The sequence below is a fragment of the Aythya ferina genome (genome assembly GCF_964211825.1).
Source record: "Aythya ferina genome assembly, chromosome: 3".
In the NCBI taxonomy this organism is placed as follows: Eukaryota; Metazoa; Chordata; class Aves; order Anseriformes; family Anatidae; genus Aythya; species Aythya ferina.
The window spans coordinates 41,749,442-41,772,966 of record NC_140298.1 but is presented as its reverse complement, the minus strand read 5'-3'; the positions used below and the strand labels follow the sequence as shown (position 1 = coordinate 41,772,966).

General features: G+C 39.1%; 1 protein-coding gene across 2 annotated transcripts in view; it reads right to left on the bottom strand.

Annotated features, from left to right (window-relative positions):
* Nucleotides 1-23,525, bottom strand: part of PCNX2 (pecanex 2) — a 158,448-nt gene that overhangs the window by 22,876 nt on the left and 112,047 nt on the right. For both annotated transcript variants that reach the window (XM_084515825.1, XM_084515826.1), the window contains exons 24-28: nucleotides 21,558-21,616; nucleotides 19,146-19,361; nucleotides 7,837-8,090; nucleotides 3,476-3,709; nucleotides 1,183-1,286 (exon numbers count right to left, since the gene is read on the bottom strand). In XM_084515825.1, coding sequence (XP_084371951.1) covers nucleotides 1,183-1,286; nucleotides 3,476-3,709; nucleotides 7,837-8,090; nucleotides 19,146-19,361; nucleotides 21,558-21,616 — 867 coding nt within the window. The remainder of the gene's footprint in view (nucleotides 1-1,182; nucleotides 1,287-3,475; nucleotides 3,710-7,836; nucleotides 8,091-19,145; nucleotides 19,362-21,557; nucleotides 21,617-23,525) is intronic.

The window sequence follows — 23,525 nt, the reverse complement described above, 5'->3', positions numbered from 1 at the left end:
ATACTTGAGTGTCCACTTCCCAAAAGACAGAACCTGATTTGGTTCACTGGTTATGTTCCAGATTTTAAAATGACTTCAATATAGCTGACTCCTGCAATTCTTAAAGTCTTTCCAAATAACTATCCTCAACATTCATACTTTTGAGGTCAAGCTTTGGAAAGTCTCTGATAATATTATCTCTTTGCCTTAGCTACTAACCATGTAAGCCAATAAAAATAGGCGCCATTGTTACTGTACCTGTACTAGTGCCAAATCGTCATAATGAAGATTTTTAAGATCCTGTGGAAAGTACATGCAATGTGTTGACAGTTTTAGGAAGCTTTTGTGATATTTTTAGAAGCATTTCTAGTATCACTGTGACATATCTATTGTGGGCCCAGATCAAAATCACTTTAATCTTTTCTGTAAAAAGACCATAAATGCTCATCAACTTTTCTATCATGTCCCCATACTTGAAAATTTTGATCATCAAAAAATAGGGCACATTTACTAAACACTTCACTAATCTGAATATATAGAAATTAAGGGAAAATAAATTCAACCCAGAATAAAACTAATAGAGAAAGGGAATATGCAAAAACAAGCAGAAAAGAGACGACAAAAGCCACTTGAGAAAGCAGAAAAGAGCAGCACACCAAGAAATAGCCATGTGGGTCATGAACATTTTGCATGACTGACTGAAAAAAGATGTGAAAATAGACATTACAAACGTCTCAAAGGATAATAAAGCTAGAGTGAATGTTTAAAGGTCTGATTTATAACATAAAGTGCATTCAAATTCACACATGCTGCCTTTGTTTACTTGTTAATAAGACAAATTGTCCCTAAGGATTTGCTGATAGAAGGCTAGCTAGCTTTATTCATAATTTTGTGCCAATACAGCAAGGTCACTTAGAGACTCTATATTTACTAAACTTTTCTACTGCTACTAAACTGTGAATACAGGAATTTCAAATACAACTAATAAAAAAAAAATAAAATTAGGTGAGAAGATAGACTTTTTTTTTTTTAAAAAGTAAAGATTATTAATAAAATGCCTTTTTTATGCAATTATTTACTCAGGCTGAACACCTAGAACAGCATAAAAGGTACCTTGATCTAAGGTTCTGCTGAGATTCTACAGTAAGTGAAAAAAACACAAACAGATCTTCATGATGAGGAGAAAGGATTCCCAAAACTTACCTGATGGCCATGTTGTGAGCTGCAGTTCCCAAAGCTCTTCGGCCCAGTATGCACAAGGCAAAGGAAAGCGTTACTAGTGGAGAATCCTCATCGCTGTCCAAGTGCTACAAAGTTTTAAGAGTAGCATGTAATTCTAGACACAAATACGGTCTTGATAAGCATTTCAATACTATAAATAGCAACATTCATAAAATATGTCTGTAGATGGATCTGTACACACAAACACTCTTTGCAATTAAGCAGAACAAGAAGGAAAATCATTGCAATCAGAAGCTTTCCGCAAAATGCAGCTTATTTTGCCCACTGAGTAGAAACTGAACATTTCAATCTCAGGTAGCGAGATCAACAGGGAGGGAGGGAATCTCTGCTGTTTGTTGTATTTGTTTATTTGTTTTGCTTTTACTTCCTCCAGACATGACTTTCAAAAACAGAGCGGATTATATTATTGCTGAGAGACACTGCAATTAGAGGCAGCAAAACCCCTCTGCATGGGACAACAGGTGCATGTGAGGCACCCTGACACATTTCAGAACAATCTATTTAGAAAACTGCAGGGGAAAACACTTCTAGCGAATACCAACATCTATCTAAACTACATGCCATTGATGACACTGACCTCACATTTTATCAAGTAGTCAAAATGTTTAATTTATATTTACTAGGTTAGGAGTGAGTTGTTGTTTTTTTTTTAACTGAAATTTTTGGAAAACAAATGCTTTGCTATCAAGCAGGAGGAAAAACTTAGACTCCCATGAATGTGAATCTTTAGGAGGGTACATATTATTATTTTGGACCATGCAATCAGTGATTCCTTTGACTCTAAAACTGAAGCCAGTTATAACGGAGAATGTAGCTGATACTGATTTTCAGGGCACACGCTGAAGCTTTTTTAAATCTCATCACATAGTTGACCTTTACCTCTACACAGCTGATGAATTACAAAAAAATAAAAAAAATAAAAAAAAAAAAAAGAGGAAAAAGAAAAAGATGTAAAAAATATATATATGAATTGTGCACACAGACATGCACTGGTGCAGGCATTAGTTTGCTCTTTTATCTCTAACTTACAGGATTTTAAAGTTTATTGGACATGCCTAAATCTACCATCTTATTTTGAAAGGTACAGCCACATAACAGGTGAAAAGGTGTCATTTAGCAGAGACTTTCACTGCACTTTGGGATGCTGTGTGTGTCCAAATTTGGGAGCTAAGACCTGGAGATGAGCAAGAAAAGAGATGAAACATTCCCAGCAGGAAGAGCTGGTGATAAGGCTCGAAGGACAGTTCAATGAAAACAACACCAAATATAGTGGCATGCAGAGGAACTTGTGGAACTGTATTCAGGTGCAGAGACATGAGAAGGAACTGAAGTGGTGAAGAAACATTAAGATTCAGTGATGTTACACTGATCAGCTAAGGTCAGTGGTAGCACTTGGGATGTTCTATTAGTGATCCTGAATGAAAAATGCACAAGTAACATTGCATGGTGGCCAGGAAAGATATGCTTTTCATTTTTTCCCCATTGTCAGCAATAATAAGAAAATTAAAACCGAGGAATATGCTTGTCTGCAACTGTATTCCGCCTCTGGGTTATTTTGAGTATTCCACGGAAATACAGTAGGGCATTTTTGCCAAATGACTGCTGACCATCAGTAATCTTATCAGCTGAAAGCATGTGAATGTGTGGCAGCAAACCTGTCTCTGACCTTCTAGAGCCGCAAGGTCATTTCACACGTTTTTCTGGTGTAGTTCACATCTGAATGTCTTGCTCTCAGGGGTGATCTACGCTAGCAGTTAGTTTGCTGTGCACTTCCCTACCGCTTGAGGACTGTATTCAAGCACAGGCAGATGTTTGGAAAGGGCGCACAAATGTGGACAAATGTTGGGCAACGGTACCCAAACACTGCTAACACTGAAGGAACAAGAATGCTCTGATGATACTTCCTGAAGAAAGCCCACTCCAGCTGCACTTCTGTGAACACTTGCTATAGGCACACTTTCTAGAGATGATAAAATTAACAGTGTTGGAGAGTATGCACAGTACAGAATTGGTTCTGTATTCAACAATGACAGCTTTGAAGCTGCTTGAGGTTCAGTTTTTTGTACAACAGTAGTATCTATTGTGCTTTTTTCCATTCTATGAAACATAGATTTTCCTTTAAAAAGTTATATCTGACAGTTTAAATGAAATACATTTTCCTCTATTAATCCTGAGGAAGAAAAAGAGTAACCATGCATCAGTTAACTCCTAGCTCAGGAATTAAAACTTACTGCTGAAAAAAATGAGAGCTTACCTCCACCCTTTTCCTGGCACAGTACTGAATCCAGTCCAGATAAACACTGCAGAAACTAGCTCTTGTTATTCCTTGGAGACAGGGAACATAATCTTCATCTATGTTAATGTTAAACATTGCAAGGTCACGTTCAATATAATGCCACTTTGCATAAGGCTGCAGTATCTTTTGGATGGATTCGTCCTTTATCCAGTCAAAAATTTTGGGAGAGCTTGCTGTAAAGTATATTATACTCTGTTGACAAAATGTGCAAACATCAGTTAATCTCTGATTAATGCAGAATTATTTTACACAGAGAGATTAAATCAAAGAGGACAACACTAGCTACCCATAATGGTACATATTCTTCCTATTTTTTACTGCTTGGCATCATTGCTGCACCAAACTGTTTAGTTAGATGATAATACTTGATATCTAAATAGCAGACAACAGAAAAAGAAGTCATGTCTTTAATACATTGCTGCCTTATAGGAAAACTAATACAAATCAGTAGACTGCAATAAGAACATGGAATTCCTTTGTGAATACTGGTGGGGCTTGTAGAGCCTATTACCAAGAAAGTGATTTTGATAAAAATCCAGGGAAATTTTGAAAAACTAGCAGTAGATTCTCACATGGTCAGAACAGGTTTCTTTTTTCTGTGTGAGCGTCCTGTTATCTGGGGAGAAAGCTTTCCTAAGTCTTTAGAAAAACATTTCCACCACAATTTAACCACAAAGGTGAGATTTGACAGATGTGTATAATGTAAGCCTGAAACCCCATTTTAATTGTTCTTTTCCCTCTGCATTTAGTAACATTATTATTTTTGTTATTTGTCAATGTGGACAATAAATAATGATGGAGAATCTATTATACATAATGTTATGAAGCTTGTAGCTGATCTGACTGACCTTACTTTTAAAAAGCACTGAAGGAGGAAGAGCATTTAAGCAGGTGTTCTTTTACTGAATACATAAATAGAAAGCAGCAAGACTCATATCTGTGCCTGAGTTCTAAGCTTAAGTTCTAACCAGTGGGTCTGGAACCATTAAAGTAATAATAAGAGAAACCTATCAGTACTAAACTTAAAGACTATTTGCAAAAGAACACGGAACTTAAGGAGAAGTTCCAGTCTTGTCAAGGAAGGTGACAGCAGCAGGGAAGTCCATGTTTCATGGACAGCAGCAGGGAAGTCCATTTTATCATAAAACATGATAATGTTTTATGACTATAATGTTTTGGTTTGATAAAATACATTCATTTAGAATTGGATTCCAAATCAAACAAGAGGCAAGTGAAAATGGCTGAAGATGAAGTGGTTCTACTTCATCCACGCAACAGAAATATTAAAAAGCAACTAAATGCATAAAATGAAAATATGATGGATTAAAATGAAAAAGGACAGAAGCACCACCAGCCCTCAAAAAAAATTCTAGATACCATTCACTATTTGTCTTTCTAACTGTACAAAAATACACAGGCAAGAGGGAAATTAAACTCCAGAGGAAAAAGACAAGGAAGACTGATACAGACTGGGGACAGACCTTTAATTTCTTGGCATGTGGAGGACAATAAGCTCATTTAGAGAGTCACGCAGAAACAATAGAAGCCGAAAAACACAGGACTCAGCGAATGCAGATTTCTTAAACAGTAGAAGACGTTTAAATAAGACTAGATTGGAAAGATGGAGAAGGCACAAGGGAAAAATATCACAGTGGTTGGGCAGGAAATGATTTCAAAATATATGCAGGAGGACTACAGGAGCTGACCCACTTTATTTGTGGAGAATAAAAATCCTTTTATAAGGAAAAATAAGGGCTTTTCTAGGCTGTCAGTGAAACTGCAAATGAAATACATACATACAGAATAAGAAGCTCAGTGCAACTCACTCTTTAAAAGACCAATATAATACTTATTCATGAAGCATAGGAGAACTGAAACAAAGCATGCATTTGCTTTGCTGATCTTCAAAATACAGTTTGCTTTTCTTATTATTCTCACCTGTGTTTACAAAGAAACAGATTCAGCTGGGAAAATAATCAGACTGGTAATCAGACACAGAAACAGCAAAAACTTCTGCCACCTAATTAAGTTCTGCTCTTGGTAGCTCTTCATGGGTATGTTTTGTGTGTGAGTACATTCTCAGCTATATGGCAATTCAGAAATGATATGGTAAATATTTACCATACTGTAAGCTACAAAGAATAAACTAGAAGCACTCCAAGCACTTAGTGTGATGGAAGTGCAGATGTTGCTGAAGCTCAAATCTACGGCTTCTCTGAGTTTGTGATTTATCTGACTTGAACACTGCATTAACTGGAGTTCTTCATAAAATTACCTTCCTGCTCTGCTAAAAGGAAAGTGTCAGAGCTTGAAAATGTTCACAGCAAAGTTGCCCAGGGTCTTCACGGCTCAGGACTCCTCGATAAGGGCAAGCTGGGGAAGGAGTGAATTCTCACTTCTGTTTCTGGTATCACTTATCCGAAGGTAAGTTCTAACAGCACTAAACAAACAGGGTGATAGCTTATCTGATACATAACATAATCTTCTCACCTTCCCAAGCTGTAACAAGGATTTTATCAAATCCTATCAAAGCTCCTGATTATGGAAGAAACTACTAACATGAAGAACAGGAGGAAAAAAATCTTACAAGTTTCTTCTGGGATGGTCATTCTGAGGAAGGGTTCTCCTGAATTTAAGGGAGCGCCAGCACAGGTTAATACCAAAGCTGCCAACTGGTTATTATGATCCTCTGTTCTCCTTTCACTAAGAAGGGAAGTAGATTAAGGGACTGGCACCTTTCTAGGAATGAAGTTCCATAAAAGCAGTACAATGACATTGGCTCGAGGAAATCAAAGCAAAATAGATTAGATTCCCACATCTTGCAAGTCATAGGTGGTGAACATTACAAAACCTGCACCCAGTGGGTATGGAGCCACAGCATACCTCAGTAGCATGGAGATCATTTAACCCTCCTCCCTTTCACTTGAGGCAGGATCAAGTGAATTAACCTCATCATTAACATAGGGGACAAAAGTTTGTCAAAGCAACTTTATATGTTGGCAGCTTCTCGGATACTTCAGACCCAAAACTCTAAAGCACACTTAGTTAAGTTATACTTCATATGTCATAACCTCAAGCTTTCCACAAGTCCTCTGCATTTTAGTTGACTTAAAGACACTTTAAAAGTTCCTGTTTACAAGGCACAACTCTGTTACTTTAAACTAATGAACTGCCAATTTTACTCCAGCATAGGCTGGGATGTTTTTCAACCTCATTCACCCATTCACTATCAAAAACTGAATCATAACAGCTTGCATCAATTTAAATTTAGGTTACCTTTTAAAGTAAAGTGAAACAACTGTAGCAATGTTTTAATTTCAGTTTAAAGAAGTGTTTTTGCTTATATACTTATAAAATAAATAAATAAAAAACATGCTCACACACAGTTTTGCCTCTGAACTTATTTAAGACACCCCAGTCTGTGTTTTACAAAGTAATCAACTGCATGACCAAAGCACCTTTGTGAGGCAATGATATTGTTTTAACTGCATGGGTTTGCTTGCAAAAAAAAAATGACTAATTTATTTAGAAGAGGTGTCTCTCTAAGGTTGACAGGATTTTTAAAATTGCAGAGACACAGGTAGGGAGGAGATGTCAGAAATGGTTGGGAGCTTTGGTAATTAGCTTAATGGAAGTACCAACAGCATAAACAGCAGCCTTTGGCTTTTGTTGCTTCAGCAGAAGACAGTAAAGCATAGTGATCTCTTCATTTGCTGGGTTGAAAGGGTTTGGCTTTTCTGACAAATAAGTATCTGTGTGGTCACTGTGATCTTAATAACACTGCAAATATAGAAGTGGTATGAATGAATTGAAGTTTAATCAATGGAATTCACTAACTTCAAATGTGTTGTGATACTTACATAAACCCTTTTTTACCTGCTGTTTTATGCTGGTAACAAAGTACATTTGAGAAACAGCTCTTCAGAGAGCTCCAAAGATCTTTATGCTTGTTGATTTTTTTCCCAGAAAAAAAATGGTAAAAAAGGCAAAATCAAGAAGAAATAACAAACTGTGAGTGGAGTTTTGCTTTGTAAGAATGCTTCCTCTGCCTTTATCAGCAGATGTTAACACCCCTTCTTGATTTCTGCTTAAGTGTGTCCATGATTTTCTGTACTACATGTACTGGCCAGAATCATGTGCAGCAAAGGGAGATATGAGTTAATTATCCCTACCTGATATTGAGTCAGTCTGACTGCCAGTAGTGGAAATGAATGAATACAAAGCCAGCTACTTCAAACTCTATTTCTAAAAGCTAGCCAGAAAGCTAGCTTTTAGACACTCCAGGATAGGAATACAGTCCACTTTACCAAAGAGTTTACCTTTATATAGTATCTGATAAGTATTCTCCGCAGATCAAACACTTGCAGCATTGTTGCAGCGTTGTTATCAATGATGCTATATCCTTCCAGGATGTACTGGGTTCGTGTTATTTCCCATGTCAGCCATCGGAGGTTAAAGGCTGCATTACACGATAACAAGTGAGGCAAGTGTCCGGGCTTACAACAGCAGCAGCCTTCATTGTCTTCATCTCCTTCTGTTATAGCCTCCACTTCTCTCTGCTGGCAATATGTCCCTTGGCAGTGAGAAAAAGAGAATATGCTGCCAGTTATTGTGGGGGGAAGAAACAAAGGACTTCCTTCAAGCAGAGGAAGTATGATTTAAGGCTCTACACGCTTAGCAAAAATCTAATAGAAAGAGCTATGGCAACAAATTAGATGTGCCAATTGATCCATGTGCAGTAGGAAATAAAGCGCTATACATCATTTATTTACTACTATTTACTACCGCCTATAAAAGCCAAAAGGGCCCAATCTGATGTTCTAGACATTTGGTTCTGAGCTGAGCCAAACTACAGACCACAGCTTCTGCCTTAATAAAAACTCACCAGGAAGCAACACTAAAGATTCTTGCTCCATCAGGCATATTAAGCAAATTGATCCAAGTCCCAGTCTGCTTCTTCAAATAACATACAGGATGCAAACAAAGATTTTACAGTCTGTCAGAGCACTTGTAAAATCTGGGTTAGAGCAAACTATCTTGGAAAGCAGGTTCCAAAAATAACGTGCAACTGGTTGTTCTCTTTCCCACTGGAGTAAAAGTTACTCTGGATCAAACATTTCTAATGAATAGCACTAGTGGCAGTACATCACGAGGACAGAGCAGCTCTCTAATTAGCCTATTACACAGGCCTTTAGATCAAAATGGAAGAAATCTATCAGAAAAAAGTCATATTAACTCAAAAAGAAGTTGTGAGGCAGATGCAGCAACAATAATATTTCTGCTTTGCAGACTGCATTTCTGGCCTGTGCTGTGCACTCTTGATGGTCAGCCTGAGCCCTCAGGATTTAAAAGCTATAAATGTGGTTTGAAAACCATGTAGAGCACTACAAATCAAAACCAGAGGTGGACATGTGCTCCCCGCACAGTTCTCAAAATACACGAGTTATATTTTCTTGACATGTAGACCTTCTTAAAATTTATTCTCTGTGGGTTGTTGCAGAACTTCCTCTCCCCCCTGAAGTTCTACAGAAACTATCTTTCAAGGCCATGCAAGCTACACATACATCTCACATGGCCTTTCCACCAGTGGTTTCAGTGTCACCCCATGAGAGAGCTGGCTCAGTCCGCTTCCAAATGGTCTCAAAAGGAGAGGAAGGTGCTAGACACTGTACTGTAGTTTCTGGAGAGGGATACACTCAGTTAAAGCCTTAGCTGGCATCAAAGACACAACACTTACCAGCAGGCTCTCATCTGCTCATTACATGTTCCTTAACAAGCATGTCTCTCACATACTAATTCGAGTCTGCATCTCTGCTACCACTTACCTTTCATTCTGGAGGAAAGTGTGGTATGGCGTATAAATTTAACATATCAGCAAATACACTTCAGAGCACATCCTGTGTTCTCACAGTCAAAAATAGCAAGAAAACCACATGATTTGAAACACATAATCTCTCTGAGAGCTTTATTGCTAGAGATTATATAAAGAAAAATAAGCAGCATCTGCCAGGACCAACAGACCTGTTCTGTTGTGTCAGTGTAAATGAGAGAAGAATTTGGGTATGTTTGAAATTGAAAACGTACTCTGTGTGTGTAAATCCAGCATTGTTCACATACTCACGTGTGTTCCCCCTTGGACTTCAGGTATATACCATTATGACTAATTATTAAATGGCTTAAGTAACCTTAGTATAAACATCTATCCGATCAAGACTGCCACAAAGTGCAAAACATGACCTATCAAGCTGACATTTCCAGCAGGACTGGACATGAACTGGCCTGCTTCTGCTTCATATTTCACGGATTTCTACATGAATTAACACTTAATGCTCAACAGCAAAAAAAAAACAGTAACTGCTCTGGGTCAGTGGATGCTTTTCTGAAGTCAAGTCAAAAGACATTGTACTCAAAGCAAAACAGGGAGAGGCACATTCCTCTGTACAGAGCTTGAAAAGGGTAAAATAACTACTCCTTTCTGGTGCTGTTACTATTGCTGTTATGTCTAGTTTTTGAAAGGTTAAACGTCTTACAGTATTAAACTGAATTTAAGAGAAGATCAGTCCTCATCCCAGGTGCTAAATTAAACATCGACAAGTGTTTATATGTGGTGAAAAGCACAGGCCTAATAAACAACTGCCACTAAACCCCTCACAACTAGTGGAATTAAAGATGTGTTTGCTTACTCTATTCTTAAATCTAGTTTTAATTTGTAAGCAAATATCACATTTCATTCCTACCAAATGCTGGCTATGCTTTTAGGTGCTCTCTATATTGCCTATATATCTCTATAATATTCTCTATATTATTAGTAGAGACTGTAATTACCAGTCTTCTAAAGCCAAGTACTTAGTAAAATATGGGCCCTAAAGAGGCTGATAACTGGTGAGTTCAAGGGACCCTCAGTGTTTGAGGGAAGCTGTCATCACATGCATCACAAACAGAAGAAGCAGCCAGAACAATTATTTCCATTCTCAGCTAATTCAACAGGTAAAAATGTCTCCAAGTCATCTTTGCTAGATAGTTTTAATCAATGAAACTTCAAATTATTCTACAGTGAATACAATCATCAACTTTGAACCTGGGGAGCCAGAGGCCTTCTAACTGGGCCTGTATTATTACAAAACCTCTGGGAACAAATGAAGGAGCTCATGTGGTCATTCCACAAAACTATTCCCAAGAATGGAATTGGGGCTGTGCTCTGTCAGCATCTGGCAAACATGCCCTTGCTTAACAACAGCTGCTTGATGCATTCAGGTACTATCACCCCAGGGATTCGGCGTCCTGATTGCTTGGAGAGCCTCTGTTTACTTTAATGTGTGATCTGAGGCATGGCCAGTGTTCTGCCAAAATACCAAATCCCTGGCTCATGTCCTCAGTCCCAACTCATCTGCTGATTAATATTTCCAAGCACCATCTAGAAAAGAGACTCAAGTCTGCAAAGACAAATGCAGACTTGATGCTCAAGTTCGTGTTGGTTCCCTTTATTTCTTACAGCCAGTCCTAGCAGGACTGCCATGAATTTTCTTTCACCTTTAACTGAGCCTTGCTTTAGGCCATGAGGCACTGGCTGGATTTCAATGTCACAAATTTAGACGTTACTGAAAATTTTCATTTTACCAGTGCCTGCCTCAATCCCTTTTGGTTCATTACTCTAGACACTGGTAGTGCAAGGACTACGAGCATGTGCTCAGTGTTATGCATGGAGCCAAAAGGGACAAGTGGCAGTAAATGAAGTTAAGCATCTGTGTGCATCTTTTACAGAACAGTGACCCCAAAGTTTCATATATATTATGTTATAAACTGATGATTAAAATGTCAATTTTATATTGCTTCTCCAAAAATGATCAAGTTCAAGCAATTCTGAGAGAATTATTCATAAAACCGAAGAGCAGGGTGCAGAACGTGCACTTCAGTTATGCAATATAATTAAGTGTAGTACCATTAAATATTAAAATACAGGAAAATGTTTTCACTGGTAATCAGTCATTTCGAAATCTGAAGGAAAACATTTTTTTAACGTTTTTTTCTTCAGCAGAAAGAAAATAAGCTCTCCCACTCCGCTCGGGCTTAGTCATTCACTGTGACCCTTGCTAGCACAGATGAGGCTGATTCATCTGTAAGATATCTAACACTGGATGGTTGCCAAAAAGTCATCAATGCAAGAACACGTGCCAGCTCAACAAAGCAAGGTCAATCTATGTGAGCTCAGGAGAAAACCAGTGTGAGAACTTGGAACTCTTTCTACTTTCCGGACACGTCAGGACCCAAAGACCAACTTGTGCCCTGTTAGCATGATCCTAATGGAAATGAGAAAATTGGAACTGAAAGCTGTAATCTTACTTCAAGAGGATTCAGAATATATACCTAAACTAATGACCATCCAACCTTCTAGAATTTAAGGCTGAAATCCAAGTATGCTTTTGCATCTTGCAAACTGAGTGAGTGAGAGGAAAAACATTTCTCAGTACTGAAAAGCCAGAAAGAGGATCCTCTAACACAGCAACATACTTCTAGAAGCAGTTCTATAAACTTATTTATAAAACTAAAACATTGCTATAAAACACTCCAGTTTAACAACACATCCAGAATGCACATAAATTATTGTGGCTGAAGGCTGTCATAGCTTCAGCATCTAGGACTGCTGACATACAAGCACCCAGGGTGCAAACGTACTACAAAAGGGCTCACAGGGCTCACGCACTAACTCCGCCCCACAGATATTGAGATCATAAATCATTCTCCTGCACTAGGCATTTCAAGCTCTAAACTCTGTGACCCCAACAACCAGCTTTGGACTGAGGGATTTAACTAGGTGTTAAGTTTGAGGGATGGAGCCAGACACAGAGATGGGAGCCATGAAGACAGACTGAAGCCCAAACTTCACAAAACTGCCTGTTTGTTCACTATTTGTTTTGCAAAATCAGTAGCATTTTACAAAGAAACACATTACAGTGGAAATAATACAGTGACCTTGTTCCATAGAGTTCTGTAAATCTGTGTGTTCTTAAATTCTAATGGACGAGGCTCCTTTACCCCTGACATGTCTTTTCTACTTAGCATAGCAGCTTAAAAGGTGGCAAGTTATCACCCAGAAGCAGCATAAAGAGCTAAAAGACAGCAAAAGGCTATTTGTCCCCAAACCAAGCATTGTATTGTTCTAGAAACAAAAAAGAAAAAAAAATTCAAAAAGGGGTGAACTGAGCTCCCAGATGAAAACTCAAGGATCGTGGAACTGGACACTTCTGGAAACTACCAGCTGTTTTGGTTCTTTCCAGGTTGTTTCCTTGTAGAATTGGTATTAGAAATAGTAATCTATAAACTGTGAGAACTTCAGGTTGTTTCAAGGAAAAATCTCAGGACTCAGAACAACAACAACAACAAAAAAAAAAAAAAATAATTCCTCAAACATCAAATCTATTGGTTATAAAACTGCTCTGGTTTTCACCAGCTTCAAGTCCTTTATACCCAAAAAATAACCCATTTTTCAAAACAGATCGGTTGGTCTAACAACAGACATTACCTCTCCTCAAAAACTTCTCCTCTTCTTGGTCCACCAAGACACACTGTGAAACCCCAGGTGAAAGAAAGCATTCTCAAGGGATGTTGGTTGTTAAACTTGCAGCTACCAAATACCGTGAGAATCTCCCACGTCACCTCTTTTGGAGTGCAATGCAGTGCAATATTTTGCTTTTGACAAAGAAATATTTTCAATAAAAAGGCTACTGAGCATCTAAGAACATTTTCCTTCTTTCCAGAAGTCTTCCCCAGTACACCCATATACACATGTAAGATTGTGCAAGGGAGGAAAGGGAAAAAAGGCATCAAATATTTATTCTAGCCTGTGTTAAAGAAACTAAAGTATTCTCAGCCTATTTGAAATGCAGAGTTGGTTTACACTGCTGGAGCACTACTGTACACCTAGAAAGGCTTCTACATCACAGATTTCCTGCATTCAATGTAAAGTATTGTCTTCCCTGTTTTATATCTTTTCAAGTACTTCACCGTAATTAAATCAAAGAAATCCTTCTGCATCCTTTCTGTTCATGCCCATAATATTTCTGAACATCATGTCTCTCAGCCTTTGTTCTTTCCTGCAAACAATGTGCATTCAATTCTTTTAACCTTCTCTCGAAAGAGACATGTTAAAAATGGCTGCTTTTCTCTGAACTCCTTGTAATTTATCAATATCTTTTGATGGTTTTGTGCAGTCACCAAACATACATCAAGCATGGCCTCATGAAAGACATAAAGGTGGCAACTTTTACTTCCCAACAGTATGAACTGATTTGAAAAAGTAAAAAGGGAATGCTGCAACCAGTCTTTAAATAATGATTGATTCTCGCTCATGCTATAGAGCCTTCAAACACAGAAACCAAGCACCAACAAATACTCCTTGCACTGATAATGTACTTGCTACTGTAACAAAACCATACAGCATATCCACATGCTGCCAACATGAGTAACTGTCCTTGTTTCTTAGACATCATTACTGTGCCTAAAGCATATACCTTAAACTGGCTGCATTCGTACGCCATTTTGCGTGGCAAATAAACTAGCTAACAAAGAGAAAGCCCCACCGGCAATCCCATCCTGCTGCCACAGCTGCCTGCCACTACGTGCAATTACAGCTGTGCTTGCTCTGTGCTTCTTCCCTTGCTTCATCTAATGAAGTTCCAAGTGAAGCGTGAATATTGCACGTGCAACGTTCAGTAACAAAATCACGGCAGAGATTTAGAAGTTAATTATATGATTGAAGAATACCCGGAATGAGTTAGGAAACAGCTCCTCAAGATTTCAGCAGCATCATCCACGAGTAATTTCTGCACATGCTACGCCTAACTGGATGTTCTCCAAAAGACATTTTGTCGAGGCACAGACTAAACAGGAAAATATTTTAAGGCTTCCTCGTTCTACAGGGAACTTGCGGGAGGTAGATATTTTGACATTCTTTCTGCTTGTTCCTTGATTGTGGGTTTTCCCCTGTCTCTCCCTTTCAAATTAAATGATACATTATGTATTTCTTCTGGCAGGTTGCTTTTAGTGTACCACTGTGGTCTAGCACAGACAGCATCGTTAAGTTACTGAAGGGCTTGATTCCCCCACACTAATGTGCAGCTGCACAATCCAAAACTTGCAGAAAGTTTTCACCAACCCCAAGCTCATCAATACCCTCTCTATGTTTGGTAGTGATGAGCATCTCCTCTCGGTACCTGGAGGTATTTAAGCCTTCCCCCTGTGTTACACACAGGACAAATGATGGAGGCACATCCCCTCTCCATCACTTGAAAGGAGAGTGAAGAACTAATTCATACAAGATGCTCAGTTTGAACAGGACTAAAGATGAGAGGAACGCCAGCTTTGCCAACTCTGTTCTTTCAGTTTGTTCAATCTGTGTCTTCTTTCTTACCCGACTGCAAAGATGCTTTTCATTTAAAAGCTGAGACACATGCTTCAATTATACACAGTTAGAAAGGAATCTGGATCAGTCATTTTATAATGCCAACTCTTAATTAAGCTGGATGCAAATACGTGAAGTGGTCTCTCCTGCCCTCAGTACACTTAAATCAGGAAGACACTCTGACCTCTTCTTTGGGCGCTGCTGTGGCAGCATTGCCAGTGCATGAGAAACACTCACAGGAAAGGCTAGAGCTCCACAATGCAAATATTGCTTTTGGTTTGCTCAGAAAACAGTTGCAGACACAGAGAACATTGTTGTGATTCACTCGTTTCCCAAGCAAATGTGAACTTCTTATTTAAGGATCAGCAGATTTTTAGGGCCCTCAATTAAAATTACACTTGAAATTGAAGTAGAAGTCAAGCAGCCAAAGCTCAGAAATTACAGACCTCAAGTTTGTCCTCTAGCCCTTTTTTTTTTTTTCCCTCTTTGTGGGAAACCAATCTGTACAATGAATGAAAACAGGGTCCTATGTAAAAACCAGCACATGACCAGACAACTAAAAATAGGAACATGAGATGCACAAAGCAGAGGAAATGTGGTTGTACGTGGACTGAAAGCCTAGTGTTTATCAGCAACTGCCTCTTGGCTTTGTAAGCTCCAAAGTTCCAAAGAAAAAATCCTACTCTGCTGAGTTGCACCCCACACCCACCACGGAGCATTTGCAGGAGTTGAAATGGGATCCTACCCAGCTGGGGCAGGAGATGGTCGGTCCTTCCTGCTGCTTGGGGCAGCCTGGTCTGACTTCCTGCCCTAGGAGGCAGCGATCCTGCTCAAGGAAGGAACAAAGAAAACCTCTAAAGAAAGATTTTCTGCTCACTTTCAGCTTTCACAGAGCTGAGAGCAGCCCTTGACTTGTCCCGTCACATGGCTTCTGCCTTCAGGTCAGACCTTCTGGTTCCTTTTAGTCAGACTCTGTCTTCTCTATGTAACTCACAGCCCCACTAGAGCAGCCCAGTTCCTTGATGACACAAGGATGTAACCTGTTACACAAAGGACACAGTCCTGCAGCACGACTTACCTAAAGCAAAGCAGCCCTCATGGGTTAGCTGGAGACAAAAGCAGCACCCTGGTGTCAACACACCACCTCAGCCCGTCCACGGGGCACACAGCAGACTACCTGCCCACAGTCTGGAGTCTGCAAAACATTTGTTACTGTCTGCATCAGGCAGATCCATCTTATCCAGCTTGTGCCTGCTTCCCCTCTGGGCTCATCTGTTTCTGCTTAAACAGCCTTGAAATTCTTGTGGTTTCTCTGGCACCTACTCTGCATGGTCCTGAGGGGTTTACTCTTACATGTCCAATGCTACTCGTTCAAGCTGTTCTCTCCTCAGGTATGTTCCATTATTCCATCCTATTAGTGGTTTTTGTTTGTTTGTTTTTTTTGTTTGTTTGTTTTTGTTTACAATGTAATCTGAATCTTCAGACACCCAACTTTCTCTTCCCAATGTATCCTTCTCTATCTTGAGAAAATATTCTGAAAGATAGAGAAACCTTCGCATACCTATCACGTCCACAAAGACAAAAAATAATCATACGTTTTTTCTCGTAGTTTAGGTGAGATTTCCATTCCCATTTTTGTCACTCCTCTCCTCCTCTTCCCCCCTCAGTAATTTGTCTGTGCTTTCCTAGTTCATGTTTGCTGCTGCTCTGCTGGTCCTGTGGATTGAGGTCCTTTGAATGGTCGGTAAGAATACTCCCTCAAAGGCTGCCGACCCCCTCCTGAGGAACATGAGAGAGCTTGGGGAGGGGAATATTGATGAGAAGAACTCATCTGGCTCCAAAAGGCAACTCAAGACACATGACAGGCTGCAGAGGCTCAGCCCAGGCTGAATTTAAAGACCTGCTGCAGAGAGCAGACATGTTAGATCTGCTCAAAAAGAGAAGCAGTGTTAGGCAATCAGCATGGAAATGCCAATTCACAGACCCATTTGTTTGCACAAACTGATTTTAGGGAATACAGAGGTGGCACACTACAATTTTGGAGCTTTGCTCTCAGACTCAGACACAAAATGGCACCTGGCTGGTAATAAACCAAGATGGCTCAAAGTCCTCCTTGCAACACACCTATGCAGTTATTCACTACTCAACTTTCAGCTCATTAAGCCTGCCTGCTTTTTATCTAGCCAAAGTGTGGTTTGAGCATCTTCTCATATTTTTCATCTGTATTTGCAAGATTTACTTTTCTTAAACTGCATGGGGGAGAAGGACTCAGCAGGAGGTGGCAACTGCACAAAGAATAAACTCTTACAATTTAAGCATGAGATTTATTTATTTCAAATCCTATAATGAACTATTTTAACACAAAAGGATGATGAGCAAAGATAATTTGGTGAAATCGGGATTTTAAAGGAAATGTGCATGGTCCTGTTTATTCAAAGTCCTGTTTACTCAAAATCCCAACAAAAATAAACTTAATGCCAACATTTTCCAAGGTACATCACTTTTTAGACTATCTTGGAAGTCACTTTTATTTTCAGATCTGCAGAAACGAATGAAACATTTTCTAACTTCACAAAGCTTCCATAAAGAATTGTACTTTGAGTAACCTAAGAGGCACCAAAATGACAGATCCACTAAAACCGTCTTCAAAAAAAGAAGGAAAAAAAAAAAAAAAAAGCAATTATCTTAGAGATTTATCAGCCTGTGAAATCAGCAGGACTGCAACTAAGAGACTTGAACTGCCACAGTATTTAACTGTTCTTGTAGAGCAACACAGATTTGCATTTGTCTGGCCTGGACATGAAAGAAATAATAGCAAGTTCCAAAACTACCGAAAAAAAACCCTCTCCACCTGTGGCTTTTATAAGGTATTAACCTCAGTACCTATCTCAAACATAGGAGCACCACTGCGTGCCCTGGGGGCGCACAAGAAGATTATACTTGCACAGATGCCTTTGAAGTTGAAGAAAGCCACAGATACACACATACATCACCATCATCACGAACAACAAGAAATTACTAGGCTGATAACCAAATTCTTTATCTCCCTTTCTAGTGACTTTTTCTTATAATTTGCCTCTGTACTGAGTAAGTATCCCACCAGCTACCACAATACTGAGATTTTTCAGGTATTTACTGTTTTCCACATAACTTTTCTTATCTTCTTCCCCAGCATACAGAAAGGAAAGTGAGCATCAAGCATGTACCACAACCTGCTCAACATCCTACGGAGAGTCTGTCGCAGAGTCAAGACCTGAGCCCACGCATGTTATTTCCTATTTCCCTCCCACACCTAAGTGCATTCAAAGAGCCAGTCTGTCTCCTGTTTTCTCATACTCAACCTTGCTGAAAAGTTGCCTTGATTATACACTCCTCTGCATGTCGCCCATTAGATGCTCAGCCCCTGAGCCTGGGAAGCTGTTTATTCCAGGATTTGAAAACTCCTGGCATCTGCGATTGCAAAGTGGTATCTTTGAAAGGTTACAAACTCAAGCAACAGACACAGCCACTGTGTATAGCATGCAGAGAATTTAAAAACTGTTTAAAAGCTTTGTGGGTTTACTCCCTACTTGATGCAGAACAACAGAATAAAGGACAGGAGCATGATACCATGAGCAACTGACCTCACCAATACCACAACATTTAGGAAGGGGAATGCAGTCATCTTTTCCTGAAGAGGAGTGCCCTGACAGAGGAATATATTGAACAGCTGAAGTCAGATCTTCCTAAATAAAAGAGAAATGAAGCCCTGATTCACTTGCTTCTCCCTGCATGGTCCGCTGTGATGGAGACCATCTCACCACCAGCATCTCGCATGATCTCTCACATGGGATAGTTTCCATGAGAAGAGTCATTACACTATTTGGTGGTTTTTTTGAAGACCAGTTTGTGTGGAAGTTGAACAATTAAAGAGAAACTTCAGTTTTCATGGTTATGGAAGGAGAGAAATAATCTTAATACATGACTAAGTGTAACCGAAAAGATCTGTGACTAAAGAAATATGTTTCTGAACATCTTATGATCCTTCAGAACATGACTCTAAATTTATTAATATCTAGGTTTCAAAACACTGTCATTCAAATAATGATGGAAGAAATATAGTATTTTTAGACACAGACAAATATCTACAAAAAGAAAGAGAGAAAATATCCTTAAACTCTTATGTCCTACTACAGAGCTGTGACAGGTTAAGAAAGGCAGACAGTTTTTGTCATCATCGGGGATCCTTACCTCGAAATTCCAGCCCTCTAAGCTGAAAGGTGACCAGGCCGTTTCCAATTTCAATCAAGTGCACAAAGGCATTTAAATAATCTGATGCCAGAATAAAACAGTCTCCTGTGCTGTAGTTTCCCCAGCGGCCCAGAATCAAATCTCCACAAAGAGACTCCTGCAGGGATCTTGTCAAATGCTCATAAAAAATGGAGTTGAGATTATTGTCATCATTTCCTGTAACCAGAGCAGTACACATTTGTTAATTAAGCAAACAAACAAACAAACTAAGCCGTTCTGCATGGAGTCCTACGTTCTTTTTTATTTCTGCATAAAGCATCTTCCGCTGCCTAGGTGGTATCTTTCTGATGATACTTTATACAGACTGCATGTCCTAGATGCCTTTTAGACCTTTAGAGAATCAGGACCAAAGCTTTTGGTTAATATGAAGAATGTAATAATTTGAACATCAAACTAGTGATGACATAGTTCAGACTGAACCAAATTACCTCCTTCGTGTTTTACAACAGCAAAAGTTTTTTCATCTCCCTTGAAAGACTCTGCTAAGCTAAGTTAATAACTATTAACTTATGTTCTTGATTTTAAGTAACCAGAAATCATATTATTTCAGAACATAAGCTTAAATGTAAATATCTAAGACATTTAAATTTCTGAGATTTTTACTGACTAAAGAACTTGTCACACACTTTCCATTAATTTACTGGGAGTTACTTCTTTTAGTCCTCCAGGAATTTTTCATTAGCCATGAAGTGTCTTTTGAGTATTTAAGATGGTGGCACATATCTTAAAAAAAAAACACACATTTATTATATTGAAAAAGAATGAAACTCACTTTATTCAACATGAGAATTGCTACTACTCTCTTTAAAAATAGCATCAGCTCTCCAGTTATACATTGCTTTGGCCAACTGTCTAGGTAAGAACATGTCACAGTCTAAAAGTCCAATCTCAGAGGTCTATGGCATTTATCTGTATTAAAATTAGCACTCTACGATGATAATTAGAGAAAGGGAATAAACCTTTCACAAATGCTAACATAGTGCCACCTAATCCAATGTGGTATTGGTTTGTGCTTGTACTATTTCACATAATATATATGCTTGAGGTGAGAAATATATCTTTTTTTCTATAAGGCATCAGTGGCTCACCTCTAATACTTTTTAAATGTAGGTGCATCTTCATCACCATGGCCATTATGCATGTAGCCCCAAATGCATGGATACACAGGTGTGTATGTCCATACAGATACACTCAGCTCTGTAACTTCTGTAGTATGTTTGTCAAAAAATATTTTTTAAAGCACACACAAAAAGAACACGTTGCTTGAGCTATGCTTTGAAAAATACAATTAACATATATAATTAGCATATATAATAGAGATTATGGCTATCAGATGACAGAATGACCTCGAGAAACATCTTAACACTTCGCCTTGAAATGATACATAATGAAAAAGCATTATATATGCCTTGAACTGCTAACACTTCTCTTGCCCTCTTGGACACCCTGGATTACACCTGAAGATGTGTATTTGTACATGCTGTTGATCTAATGGATAAGCATAAAAAGGGAGGTTAAAAATGTGACAACAATAATTACAAGGTAAATATCTCCACAGTACAAGCCTCTGACAACTCAGTGGAAATATAAAATCAGCTGCAGAACATGAAAGAGGAAGAACCCCCCTTATGAAATCCTGGCCTCTCTCAGTGGGACCAGGATTTGGCAGAAAATCTGGGTGTCAGATTCTGCTGGAAAGGACCCTGACCTGCCAGGTGCTGGAGAGCATCAGCTCAGGTATCAACGCGTGTGCACTGACTGGTCAAAAAACTCTCTCATTCCCCAGTCTCACAGGAATTGCATGGTGCAATGCAGGAAGGTGTTTTGGATTGCCATGGATCAGAGCTCACTTAATGAACCATTACATCGAGGAGAGGCCTACTCACTTGTTGTTTTTTTTAAACCCTTCTGATTTCTACCTCTCTTCCTTTCCCACACACCAGAAAGGCTTCTCCCCAGTGAACAGGAGATACCTGTCTACCCAAACTGCTTAGTGGTAGGGGTGCTGTTAATCTGCTGCTTTTTTCCAAAATGTTTTCCTGACCACAGCTAACCTTTAAGTCTAGCTAGGATGTCTGCTGTATGCTCCACATAAGGAAAAAGGCTGTTTCTAACCATATGATTTGCATGCCAGCACCTATCTAATCAGTTTCATGTAACTGAAGAGCAAATTTACTTATCAAGGCACACGACTTAAAGAGGCACTCTATTACATTTAAAATGTTCCGGTTTGTTCACACAACATTTAAACCCTTTGCATCTCTTTAACTTTTCAGCTTAAGTCTTATTGGAGTGAATACATCGTGTTTTGCAAATCAAGCAAAACAAATGTCCCAAACTCCCAGGCCATACCTGCATCCTTTTCGATCTGAATTGCCAGTCTTGTGTTGGAATGGTCCGACCTTTTGGTGCTGGAAACAAAGACACGTTGTACAGTCAGTTCTTCCCAAATACATGTTTTTATTTTATTTTAAACATATCTTTACATTCTATACCATTATGCAATTCATACTCCTAACCTGGTCCTCAGTTTATTCCAAGTGTGCCTATACAGTGACTCCAGAAACACATCAGCCAGGTGCCAACACAACACTGAATAGGAAGAACACTAAATCAGTCTCTCTTCCCTTCTAAGCCTTAAGGGCAATAGCTCAACATAAAGGGTTTTGTTTGTGTGAAAGTGTTGCTGTGGGTGTATAACATCTACAGAAGGAAAAAAACAAAAACAAAAACAAAAACAAAAACACAATTAGCTTCAAATTTACCTAGACAGCAATGACAAAGTCCTTGGCCATTCTTGTCTCTTAAAAATGAGTGAATCCTATGCTTCAGTCCATACACAGGGAACTCTGTCTCCCTTAGGAATGGCACAGTCCCTACTCAGAGTTTTCACTCTACCAGTAGAATATAAAGTACATGGGAAAAATGGTCACAGAAAGGAGGGCAACTGTAAGGTAGACTGGATTGAGATTTTATACCTACCTGCAACAAAAGATATTTACAAAGTCCACAGATAAGGAACAAGTAAACCACTGTGGGCAAAATGTGTCCAACAGGGGTTGCTGTGGTGGCTAGGGATACTCAGCACCACGAGTCCAAAGCATCTCCCAGGCCTTCAGGGTACAAGCGAAAGCCTCAGCTAACATGTATGCTACAGTAAACGTACTTTATTTTCCTGAAATACAAGTCTGGTAATGGTGCTTTAAGATTTCATGTACATTTTCTATATACAAATTACTTAAAGGGCTGGAAGATCCTGAGCTGAAGCTATAAACTCACGCTGAAGCTGCCTGGGGAGAAGGATGCCACCGATGTCCCTAATGTCAGAAAGTCTTTTCATCCAGCTTCTGCAGCCCACCCACCCCGTTCCCAAGAGCTCTGGAAAACTCACTGACAAGAAAAAGTACACACAGGCTTTCGTGTAGTACAGAAAAGAGGAACAGAACTGCTGTACTTCCCTCCCTACTGATTTTTGCTTTTAAAAAAAGCATGTTCTTAACTGTGCAAGAAATACAGTTGGTGAGAATATGAGTGTTAATTAGACTTATTTGTAATTAATATTAGTACATTATCTACATACATTAACATTTTATTTGATGTATTATTTATCTTCCTGCCTCTGGTTGGCTGAGCTTATTGTAACGGCAATTTTCATTTCCTATGCAACAGAGAACGGTAACGCTGGGGGGCCTTCTGAGCAATTTGGAACATAAAGAACGATTATATTTCAAAAAGGTTGTCAGAATTCCTCTACCCTAACATACATCCACCTGCAAATGCAACATATGCAAGAGTAAGCATAAAGATTAGGTTACAGAATTGAATCAATTTTCTATTCTCAGCAGAGAAACGCTCCTGATTTCAGAACCGCGTATGTTTTAAGGTTATGAGGCTCTTTTTTAACTTTCAGTCTCTCTGAAATCAGTGTGGCAGAATGGGGTACAAGTCAATACTATTCTTCACTCCAAATTTCTATCAAGCCGTAAAGCATTTATGTTCTTGAAGCATACTGAAACCAACACAAATCAAGTAATGTTTCAGAAAATTCCATTCTATATTAGCAGGAGTCCTTTCACCCAGTATGTAGCTCTGGCTCCATTTCTTTCCCTTTTTCTCCTTTTAAGAGAGATATGTGAAACAATCAGGGAAATTGCGAGTGCTTCAGGTCTTTCTGTGAGAGATAATGCAGCCTGAATAGGAAGAAGGGAAGGAAGCAGCGCAGTTCTCCCAAACCAAATGAAACCAGGCTCTGTTGTGGCTTTTCCCCCCAATTCCAAGCACAGTATTGATTTCTTGAGGAGGGAAAACATGGGCCTCGGG